The 12203-nt window shown below is 39.1% G+C and overlaps 1 protein-coding gene across 10 annotated transcripts in view; it reads right to left on the reverse strand.

Annotated features, from left to right (window-relative positions):
- Positions 1-12203, reverse strand: part of myt1la (myelin transcription factor 1-like, a) — an 88877-nt gene that overhangs the window by 11355 nt on the left and 65319 nt on the right. For 4 of the 10 annotated variants that reach the window (XM_085134237.1, XM_085134240.1, XM_085134239.1 and 1 more), the window contains 4 exons: positions 11032-11315; positions 8773-9021; positions 2564-2715; positions 46-114 (listed from right to left, as the gene is read on the reverse strand). In XM_085134237.1, coding sequence (XP_084990363.1) covers positions 46-114; positions 2564-2715; positions 8773-9021; positions 11032-11315 — 754 coding nt within the window. The remainder of the gene's footprint in view (positions 1-45; positions 115-2563; positions 2716-8772; positions 9022-11031; positions 11316-12203) is intronic. The other 6 variants (XM_085134243.1, XM_085134241.1, XM_085134235.1 and 3 more) reach the window with 3 other exon arrangements.

Here is a 12203-nt window from a genome sequence, read left to right on the forward strand (position 1 = left end):
TGCTGAGAACAACACACCAGTGATACACTGATCCTGTTGACTCACTTGAGTTCTTGTGAGTTAGTGGTCATCATCCCGCGGATGTTCTTGTCGGCCAGCTGACAGCTTGACAACCTGCAGGAGGAGAAGAGCCACTATTACTTTAACACCACCGACAGTTTTACAAACATGCTCTCATCCCAGGGCCACACATAATGTGGTTTTCTCCGACGATGGCTGTGTCTCACTGTTGCACACAAGAGTTATTTTTCTTTTCTTTTTAGCAACAGTGCCTTGTTGGACTGGCTGCAGGAACATTGGCCACTGTGACATAAAGATCTTGTTTTACAGACCTATGGCAAGCACCTAGATGGTGCTGGTGAAACTCATCACCAGCATTGTGGCAGCACTGTGCTACTCATGCCAGGTTTCGTTAACATTTGTCATCTTTTGTATTTTGTGTCTGTCTTGCTTATTGTTTGTGGGTTCCTCTGGTTGCTCCACTAAATCTGGGGTCTCTTCCTGTTAAAGCGCAGTTCTTCCTCACTACTGTTGCCAATCAGTCACTTACAGGGGCTTGCCTGACTGATGAGCTTCTCACTATACTGTAAGGCCTTTACTTGGAAAAATGAACTCAATAAGCCAAAGGCTTACTAGTCAGGATACCAAGATTTGTGCTTCCTTTAGAAATTTGAGTTTTACAGTTTGTTTGATTTCTAAGTCATTAGTTGGGTTTAAGTTCAACTATTTGGTTACAGAAACAGCACACAAAAGCACAAGAAAAAGGACTTGGATCTGACAAACACCTTCCTTCCCAACGACCAAACACCTTCTGCTAAAGACGTTTGATTACAAGGAACAAGAAGAAAGTGCATCATTTGTGGTGTATCTCTAAATTCTCCACCAGGAGCAACCACCTCATGAGCCTCTGTTGGAATTTCATTCATGTTTGGAAAACAACAGCCTTACTTACGGTCAGTGAACAAAACAGTGGAGCTAACATACACTTCATAGATAGAAGTCCTCAAAATGCCTTTTGAAGATGCCAGTGTTCACATTTTGGACGGGAAGCCAGATGGCTTGAAATCAGGGTAAAAGCGACCATCCATGTCCACTGTGATTGTCCATCACTGAACAGAGGAGGTGGCTTACAACACCAACAGTGGAGTCTTAAGATCCTTTCCCAGGTGTCAGGTGACCTCTATAGGTCACAGGGTAGAATGAGGTAGTAGTTTCACCCTAAACCCTGGTGGTAATGACCCATACCGTTTTTCACACCTTGGCTCATCTGCTCACACAGATGATTAATTATGGGTCAACAACCGCCTCTTAAGGGACAATCTCCACTATGGTTTAAATACCTGCGACTCTTAACTTAAAGAAGTCCAGTCGCTTCCATCCAAGCTCCTTAGACTCTGATGGCAAAGAATCTTTTTTTTTTTGAGTGTACCATGTTTCCATATTTCACAATCCAAAGTGTGGAAATACTAAAATCTCTACGAGAATTAATTTTTTTTCTTTAAAATTTTTGAATTGAAAGAAACTTGAAGTTGCTGAAACAGGTCAAATAACATCTAAGCAGAAGTAAAACGTAAACTTTGCAGCGCAGGAGTGATGAGCCTCTGTAAGGGAACGATTAGGCTAAACACGCGTAACAGAGATTTTCTCTGTCCTCACATGAATCCTGCTTCACTCATGCAAAAAATTCACAGCCTGAAGTCTTACTTATTTTGTTTGTTGGTTGTTATGCAGTCTTCAAAGTAATTAACCAGATCAATTAAGGGAAACTGCTCTGGGATGATTTTGATGTCTGACCCTCCTCCAACTCAGACGCCTGCCTCATAGTCGAGAGTTTCAGATTTTATTTGCTTACACGAGCGCCTGTGACACAAGCTGATGAAAGTAAAAACAATTTGGCCAGTTGCCCAAACCCCAAAGAAAAGGCTCGATCAGGACACATGCTATGCATAGCAAAGAAGCGAAGCAAGCTCCTCCGCAGTTACTTGTTTATATCACACACTTCTCCTGATATGTGTGTGCTGTGAAGTGTCTGCACTTATTGAGCTACAGTGAGGGGAAAAGCAATATATCAATAAAAATGATGAGAACTATTTTTTTTCTTTTGGCCTGTGAATTCCTGTCATTAATAATCCTGAGCTGTTAGCCTTTGTCTTATTGGCTCTTCGGCAGCTGGCGACAGAAGATGGTGCGAACGCCTGTGTCACATCTGATGAAGCCTCTCAACGAGATCAGAAACACCATGGAGACTAAAACGCGCACTAATGTGCCGATCTCCGTTTCTAAATTTACAAGGTTGCTAATTAGTTTCGTTCCCGCTTCAAACTCGCACTGTTTGTCTTTGCTATCTGCTGATGTTTCAGTGTTATGTCTATATTTATGTACTTTTGTAAGACTGCTGCACCATCAATTTAATGAGACAAGAAAGTGAAGTGACATATAGCGCATCGTGAACCTCAGCTGCCTTTGACTGAGGGTTTCTCGCCGTCCTTCGACCTGAACGTGAGAGTGTTTGGCTCAGAGGCTGCTGGGTAACAGCGTGCAGCAGATTAGAGGTACGACTTACGTGATGAGCTCCTTCTTGCTCTCCTTGCAGGGCAGGTATTTGTGGTGCTTGGGGCTGGGCATGGTCACCTCGGCCGGGTAGTGCTGCTCGTCCAGCAGCTCCTGGAAGGGATCCAGCTCGTCGCTCTGGTGTAAGGACGAGAAATAAGCCGACTACAGCGCGTCACTAAAAGCTCTTCATTTACAAATTTACACAAACTTCACAACACATTCCTATTTCAAACACAGGAGACAACAAGGTTATGTGAAAACAGCATGCATTATCAGGTAATGTTAGGTTTTCCTTAGTCAAAGATAATGTTATCCTCAGTGAAACAGTCGTTAGATTTCCTGTAACATTAATTAGACATTCCTCATGTCTGAACACACTGCTATGATATATTAAATTAATTTGTGTTCCATAACAACTTTAGAAGTAATTAAAATAAATTTAAAAGTCAGAATTAAAAGAACATTTTAATTTACTGAAATAAAAAATAACTACAGATGCAAACAAAGAGGGTAATATGTAAAGAAATAACATTAAAAAGTCAGACATTAAGTTTGTGAATTTAATGTCAGAATGTATAAATCTTCTATGTCATCTCACAGAATATGTGCTATTGTCATTCATATGTGTAAGTTTCCTGCCATAAGTAAGAATATTACCCTCCACTGTAGTTTAGCTGATTTTAACCCACAACAGGGCTTCATCTCATTTATGTAAAAAATCAATATGTCACAAAGTGAAAACTTTTTAGGCGTTATCCAAAATGTTACAATTTGAAAGTTTTAAAGGCTAACTTATTAAAATGTGCAGATTACAACATGTACAAATATTGTGTGTTATATATAAAACAGTTAAAATCAGGATTAGGAGAAACAAAATGACTGGAATGATTCTCACATTAGTTACACACAACACATTTATCTCAAAAATTCAGAATAAAACCTGATTCATTCTACATGAGTTGATTAAAATATGGAGTGTTTCCTTACATTAAGTTTAAAAAAATATTCTATAATCCTCAGCAATGTATTTGGTATATAGATCTTTGCTTAGAAATCTAAAAAAGTGCATTATAATCAGTGTTTTAGAAAACATTTGGCCTTTTTTTAGAACCTCATAAACCTGAATCAGTGTAGTGTGTCAGTGCTTAGAGAGCTACCAAGCATAACGTCTAAAAACATACATATAGGCTGTTTACACATAAACAGCCTATATGTACCTACAGGTTTGTTATATAGCTGTCTCTGTATATAGCTCTGCTCTCTTTCTCTGTGTGGTGGAATACTTTTAAACATATTGATATAGATTTAATTTTAAGAAACAAATTATAAACATACCAGGGAATTATTGTGGACATAAATCGAGTGCTTTGGCATTTATGTGTGTACGAATAACTAATAAGAAGAGCCTGATTTATAGCATTTAAGTCCCTTTTTAATGTAGCTGTATGAGTCATATCGATTTAGTGTCCCCGAAGTTCTGGTCATAATAAGCAGATCTGTACTGGTTGCCAGATGATTTCCAGATAAATGTGTTCCCAGCACAGGTGTCAGAGGAGTGTCTCTCTGCTGGTTAACCAGGTCGAGCTTCTTTCTGCAGCAGTTTGTGAACAAAAAGCTTTTGTGGATCTAAGAACACTGCAGTCTGCTCTGCAGTCCACACATCACACCTCCTCAGTCGGGAGCAGAAATCGTCGTGGACTGTCTGGAGAAAATCCCATCAGACGCCTCGCTCTGGGCTCCGGCCTCCTCTGCAATGTCGTGCTTCATTAACAAATGCAATTACTCTCCTGATTAAAACCTTTCACTCCAGCGCTCTAAATCCAACGAGGCAAATGTAGCAATTTGCTGCATGGGTTGCTCTGTGTGATATCAGATCTGTGAGGATTTAAAGCGTGCCGATGATCTATCGTGTTTTACTTATGTATTAGTGCTGTAATTCAGTATTTTAATGCACCGTGTGTGAGCTCCTGAAGCGTTCATTTAGTCTGAACCATGCAGTGCTGCCTCTGGCCACATGGGAGCGCACTGAGCCTTCCGGAGAGCCTGTCTGCATCCACCCTATCAGCCAGGGTTATTTATCAAACTGCACAGAGAAATTTGAACTTGCATGAGATAAAAATGGAAATTCTTGACTTTTACTCCCCAGAAACTTTAGATTAAAACCCATTTATCAAACTTATTTTGTCTATGTTCACTTAGATCTTAGATTAGTGTTGCAGTGCACCGACAACGTGGATGGACTGCAACGGCTGTGATGAATAGCTGTAACCCTATTTATGCTTGTATTGTATCACAACTTTTTGTTCTAAAAGACTAAAGCCGATTGATCCTTTTGTTCCATGCCACATTGTAAGATTTTCTCTGATTTATTGCTTCTCCACAGCACGAACGACTTCCCTTTTATGTGTGTAATATAAAGTTAATTTCACAGTAGTGTATTAAAGATTGGTAACACAATAACAACAATCTTCATAAATGGAAAGTGGATAATTAATTCAACTTTACAGGTTTTTACAGCCAACAAAAAAATCCAATGCAGTATCAGAATAAGTAAAAAGTGGCACTGCGTGAGCCTGAAATTATTTTATAAGGATTACGTGTTATGTAAAGGGGTGAAAGAAGACGTAAAAGTCATATTCCTATTGAAGTCATATTTTACTCCATATTTGATACAAATTTTTATTAGATACTGATATATTTAATATATCTAATATTATAGATATTAGATTATATATTAGATGTTGACTTGCTTAGAATAGTCAGATATTGGTTTTTTATTTACTTATTTTTTAGGAGACCACACCAAGGAGGTGGATAAAAAAAAAAGAAAAGTATATTTTCAAAATAAAAGACCCAGTTTCTGCAGACCAAGCAGTAACCTCCAGAGCTGAAAAACCAAGCCAGTGCAGAGGCACCAAAACTGCAGTTCCTCTAATGACCACTTGAGGCTGACTCCGAAAGTGTATCATTCCGCAGACTTTCATGTTAATATCTCCAACTTTACTGCAGAAATAAGTATATTTCCCCCTCCATATCAGTGCTTTAAAAAAAATCATTCATCCAACTGTATAACGGAGTTAGGGGCGTCGCCATCTTCAGTGACAGGTGCTCTGACAAAGCTGCCAGGCCATTACTCAGATCAATAAACTGGACTTCTCTGCCATGTTTAACAATAAAGTCAATTTTGTTTCTATATAACATTTTAAAAAGGAGTTTTATTTTGAAAGTTTAACTTATTCTTTATCCCATTCTTGCGTCTGACTTTCTGTCCTCATCTGCTCTTCGCATGTCAAAGATTCACCAAAATAGACACATTATTATAAGAACAGCAACACAAACTAAACAACATTTGATGCCCCGAGAAATACGAATGAAACTTTTATCACCAAAAATAATATCTAAAAAAACTGATGCATTGTGCAATATCTACTTCAAAAAAAAAAAGAAATAATTACTTATTAATGTTTTATTAACAATTGCAGTTTATATGTGATGGTTACTATAAAGTGTTATTTAAAGGCTTAAAAAAAGACACAGCTCGACTTTAAAGTTTAAATTACTTATGCTTTGGCAGAATAACATCACTGAGGTAACTCAGCAGCTAACAGCAATAAAGCTCTGTTTCTTTGTTTTCACTCATACACTTCGCTGTAAGTCTCTTGTGTGAGATGTGTGATGGCGTTTCTTCTTTTATATGATTTTGCAATCTCTCTCTTCAACGGTCTTTCTTTATTATTCTTTTGTTGAACTGTGTCTGGTTGGTGGCTCCAGGGTGAGGAGTAAACAGCAGAAACTGAGCGGTGATGTACAATTTTGGCAAGCACCATCGTTCTGTGCCATTTCAATGCCTTGGGTTGGTGAAGAAGTGCATGCAAACATAATAAACCCTTCCAAACTCACAAAATTTCCTCTTGCGTATGTAAAGTGATGCAAAAATTATGCGTAACAATCGGCAACCAGAAGTACGCCCTCGCAAAAAATAAGCCCAGAACTTCTCTATGGCCCTTTCTGTTTGCACTGCAGAATAAGGATTCCCTTCTAACAGCTTATAAACTATGATCATCTTCTAATCTATGCATGAACACATAATATAAACTCTGGGTTCCTTAAATCTCTCAATTTCATGCTTGAAATTATCCTTACTTTGCACGATTAGGGGCCTAAATAAATCTTAAATCAAGTGCTTAAAACCCTTAATCATAACTGTAAGGGCAGAGAGTGCAGCAAGAGCAACATTTAGAGCTTTAGCGTGGCCTAAAAAATATTTAACTTCCACCTCTTCAGGTTACTTATTCAAAGCACTTGTCACCTTAATCCTAAAATGAAAAATTCAAGGTGTCTCTGCCTCCATATCATTAAATATTTTAAGTTTTAATCAAGCATACTGTAGTACAGAAATTACTCTCTACATTAGTTTGTGTCAGTGTAAATATTAATCTGCTCCCTGCTGAGCTACGTTTCTATATAAACTACTTAAAGTGGTGCAGAACCTCCTGTAAGGACGAGTCCTGCAAGCTGTGTAATAATCTGCCGCAACACAAACTCTAGTCTTCTTTGCTGCATTTAAATCAGTAGATTTTAAATATGTAGTGTAGATGCTGCTAATGTGATCAGTGATTCTGAAAAGTATTTTGCAGAACTTCAGATAACAGTTATTTTGAAAGCCAGCAAATTCCTCATAACTGGTTTATAATTTCCGATGAAGGCTCTTTGAACGAAGTTTATCAGTTGGTACAAATAAATCTAATTGTTTATTTTCTACAAGTCACATAATTTCAAATGAGTTGCTTCAGTAATTTGGTCTGTAAGTCAGTGCACAGCAGGTCAGCTCAACATCTACAACAAGCTAACAAAGTTTTAACAAAGGCTGAATTTTTTATTTGAGTTTATTAAAGTTAACCTATAAATCTGTTCCTTATTTTCTGTTATATACATACTGCCACAGTGTTGAATGGCCATTTTACACATGGCCAAAGTCTGAAATGATGATGTCAGTGTATGTGCAAGTAGTCCCTTTGAGCTGAAAGCTCAGGATTTCAACTGCTCTAAACACCCAGTTTCAAATGTTTTTTTTCTACTCTTGGCTCTGTATGATGTCATTGGGAGGGGTTATCCTTATATGGGCATCTAATGGTAAAGGCACACTAGTAAACCTCCTTGTGATTTTAAGTATTTCTTTGCCACAGCTACTACAGAGCCTCGGGGTGTTGCACACTCAACCTCTAGGTGACCACTTTCAACTGCAAGCAGATGTCACAGATGCAGTATCGTTTAATCACCATACTACACTACGTCACTATTTGTAGAGGAATATCTGAATTTGCATCCATCGATTTTATTCCACTATTCCACCGCAGCGAAGGCTAAGGGAAGGAGCTAAAAATGCTTTTTTCATAGAGGCTATGAAAAAAAGCTAGAAAAAGGCTAAGGCTCATTTTGATCTGTGACTTATGCAAAGCTACTCTAAAAAGTAAAATAATAAAAAGCATCAATTTGTAAAAGGGCATTATAGTCTATTTAACGATATCAGTGAATCGGGAGACCTCTTGTGAGGAAACACTCACAGAAAATAAACTCAACAGTGTCAGGACTTTTTAATTGCCCTTTAATAAAACGTCAGTATTTATAGGAAACTTTAAAATACCTACAAAAACACACCTTCCACCAAGGCCCATGACCTATTTTAATTAAATATGTTTAGACGTGCTTTGTCAGTGCTCTTCTTTTCAACCAAGTTTCATGAAATTTCACTTGGCAGATTTTGAAAAACCTTGCAGGCAGACAAACAGCATCAAAAACACACATTCGAACAGCACTGCAAATAAAACATTTTAAATTGAACGCATCCCCCCCCCCCTCCAAAAAAAAAATAAACTAAATAATTTCTGGAAACATCGTCATAACAGAAATGTATTCTAACTATAAACATTTAGGTGTTAATGTGCTTTTATATTATATTTATATTATATTGTGTTGTATTAAATACTGTATTTTATATTATAGCAGCTTTATAATAGGTGCAAACTGTGATTTCTGAGGTTTTGTTCATAACATCCAAATGATAAGTTCTAGAAGTAAAAGTATAATGTCAGAGTTGTTTGTATGTATAATTAATGTATTCATTAACTATATAAGCTGTAATAACAGCATGTTGTATTTAACCTCATAATGCTCATTCTAAGCTCTGTATGTGTTGCACAGTGTAGACCTTCCCGTTACCTCTTTGTGGTCCTGCTCGTCTCCCAGACGTTTGATCTTGTTGCAGTCGACGGGCAGGTCCCAGCAGTCGGTGTCGCTCAGCTGGTAGCAGCGGCTGCTGAGCAGAGCCTGCCGCTGGGGAGACATCGGCTGCAGCGGGGTTAACACCGTCCCGCTGCCCTCAGGGCCGCCTGGCTGACCAGCCACATCCACCGCCCCACTGTCATCCAGATCGCCAACTGGACTCTGAAGAGCAAAGGAATCTGAATACTGGTGAGGTATTCAGAGGGCTTATTTTTGTTATGTGATTATTGTTGCTTTTTTTCAAAAAGCTTATTTTATCATTTCTAACAAGTTACAGGAGGAGGTTACAGGCTAGTATACACACAGTCTCGGTCACAGAGGTTTTAAATGTTTTCAAAAAGCTGCTGCCAAACCAGAAGACCTGTGCATATCCTTCTCCATACTAAACTCCTGCTCTGCTGGCATCCAGTTACATTTCCTAGACTTGCAGGTTCCTAAATGTGATGCTACTTTTCTACTACTTTTGATTTGTTTCTTTTTTGCACCTTTACTTTTACTATCACTGCACTCTAACTGTTACTATATGCTAGCCTAAATGATTTTATTCTATTTGTATCAACAGTAATGCCCATAATTACTCCTGTGAAATCTTTTACATGAAAGCTCAGGGGTGAAATTTTTATTAAAATTCAGTTTATTGTAGTTGTGATAGAATGTTCCAGATGCATGTTGATTTTACACAATGGGCATGACAATAAAAATACTAATACTTATAATAATTTGTACATGCTGTCCAAAATGATTCATACTCTTCACCTGCCTCAATATTAGGATTATTGTTTCTTTACAGTTTAGGTATTTTAGGTATTTTCAGCAATGTTAGGCAAGAAATCCATGTCGATTTCTAGAAAAGTCCAGAAGCCGAGAAGCTGAGGGGAGCTGGTAAAAATGCTGCCAGTTCATGGGCAGCACTAGAATGTGCTATGAGTAAGAAGTGAGGAGCTCCGGTCACGTATTTTGATTGTTGTCAAGGATGCCATGGACTACAAAGCCATATCCAGGTCCCTGTACCCACAGAGCATCATTAACAAGAACAAGATATTCCATACAGTCAAGAACCTGAAGAGACATCGTAGAAAGCCCAAAGTTACACGCCATCTGGGAAGAAGTGTGTTATGGGAGGCCAGCAGTAACCCATACATCACAACTAAGGCTATTCTACAAAATCTGAGCAACACCAGAACACAGATTTCAAGAAGATACAGCAGCAAACAAGGGGACTTTTCATGGACAAAGGGGACTTTTGTGTGTGCCTCCAACACAGGCACACACAAGCTCATCTAGTTTCTGTAGCTCTGTGACAGACCTACAATTTTGGTTGTCAGTGTTATGGTCAGATGGGAACTCTTCAGCCACAAAGATGTGGCTTTTTTTTGGTGAAAGAAATGTGAAGCAATCACCCAGAAAACACAGTCTCACTGGTCAAACACTGAGGCGGGAATATCACGGTCTGCGGTCACTTTTCCACAGATGGACCCAGATGAACCTTTTAAAAGCTGAAGGAATCATTAAAATCATTCATCCAGCATTCTTGGGCAGCATGGACCATCTAACCAGATTACAGTCCAAAAACATATGGCTTAATTAGTAAAGGAACAATTTGCGGACAACAATCTAAATATTTTGGAGTGGCCAAGCCAGCGCACCGACCTGAACCCGGTTAGAATTTCTGGAGAGAACTAAAGACCAAGATCATGGCAAAGAAACCCTCAAACCTTGAGGACCTGGAGAAGTTCACCAAAATCATTGTGGAGACGTGTAGAAATATATTCAACTGCATAAAGTACTTGGAGGCTGTAGCTACAAATAAAGGCATTTATACCACTGGCTATAGAGAAAGACTATGAATAATTCTGGAGATGAGATTTTTTGGGAAACCAGTCAACCATACAAATAGTTAAAAATATCAAACATCGATTTGAATGTTCTTCTTATAGCCTTATGTCACCTTTTTTATAAAATGGTGAAAGAATAAATTTGATGTGTCAATAATATATCTTAAAACCCAAAAGTCCGACACGGGTATGAAGAATTTTAGGCAAAATTACATTTAGATATGTCTTCCTAATGCTCCTCTCTGAGTTACGCTCTCTAGACAAAGCTGCCTTGTCTTATTTTTCCCCACTCCTGCCATTGTTTAGGGATGTGATGTAATAAGGCAGGCATCCCATTTTTACTTGCACCGCCTCAGATTACCTGTGTCAGCAGGTCCTGGGGTTTCCCTCCCAGAGCGTGCGGGAGCTCCCGGCACCGTGTCGACAAGTTAAGGATGGCCGTGGCCGCCATGTGGGCCGCCTCCATGTCGTGGGTGTAGTCAAAGCTACTCTTACTGCAGGTGCTGCTGGCGCTGCTTCCACCTCCACCGCCTCCCCCTCCTCCTCCACCTCCTCCTCCTCCACAGCTCAGGCTGCTGCTGCTGCTGGGAGCGTAGCTGCTGGTCGTACTGCTGGCCGGGCTGGACGTCTTACAGTAGCGCTTAGCTGCAGGGGTGCACACAAGTATGGCTGATTTGTTAGGCTGATGCTGGCTTTTGGCCAAGCTGTTCAGCAGATGGGTTTTTTGCACGGGGTTTAAAATTGCAGAGAGATCCTCTAGCTTTTAAAAATATGCAATAAAAAAGACAGACTGGTGAGGGGAAAGAGCGAGAGAAACAGATTGAAATTTAAGGCTTTCTAGGATCAAGTGGGGAAACAATGAATTGACCAGAACAAGAATCCACTCCAAAACTAAAATTCAAACAAGCTCAGTGCTTGAGATTGTTGAAGTTGTTCAACTTTTTTGGTCACTTTGCCAAAATCACAGCTCGTAAATCAAGATAACATATCTTAAGACTGTTCCTGCCTCAGCACTGAATTGAAAATGCTTTGGATGTCTACATCTGATTTTTATTTGGAACAAATTCTAAGAACTGCAGCATTTCCTTCTTTGTGAGTAACATTTGCTAAAAAAAAAAAAAAAAAAAAAGAATACAATGCCCAGCTGTCCCAGAAAATAACTGACCTTTTTTTAAAAAAAGTAACTACTTACAATATTTGTATCTTCAGTACGTAAAAATGGACTCACAGGAACAATAAGCAAAGTATTTAGAGGCAATTTTTGGTCTGTTTAAAGGATTTGCTGCCAGCTAGAAAACATATATGAACACCAGCCTTATGCGTTAAATAGGGAGACATAGAGTCATTCAACATAAGACAGAGAAACAGATGTTTGGGCAAAGCCAAAGAAAGACGCTGCATGGTGGTGAATCCGGCCTCGGCAGGCTGGAACGATGCTGATGGAGGGAAGAATGGTGGAAAGCAGGGAGGCAGGGAGGGAGTCGTGACAGAGGGGAGCTCAGACACCTCGTCTAAAAATCTCCCTCCTGCCTG

Source organism: Neolamprologus multifasciatus, chromosome 15, assembly GCF_963576455.1.
Source record: "Neolamprologus multifasciatus chromosome 15, fNeoMul1.2, whole genome shotgun sequence".
Taxonomy (NCBI): Eukaryota; Metazoa; Chordata; class Actinopteri; order Cichliformes; family Cichlidae; genus Neolamprologus; species Neolamprologus multifasciatus.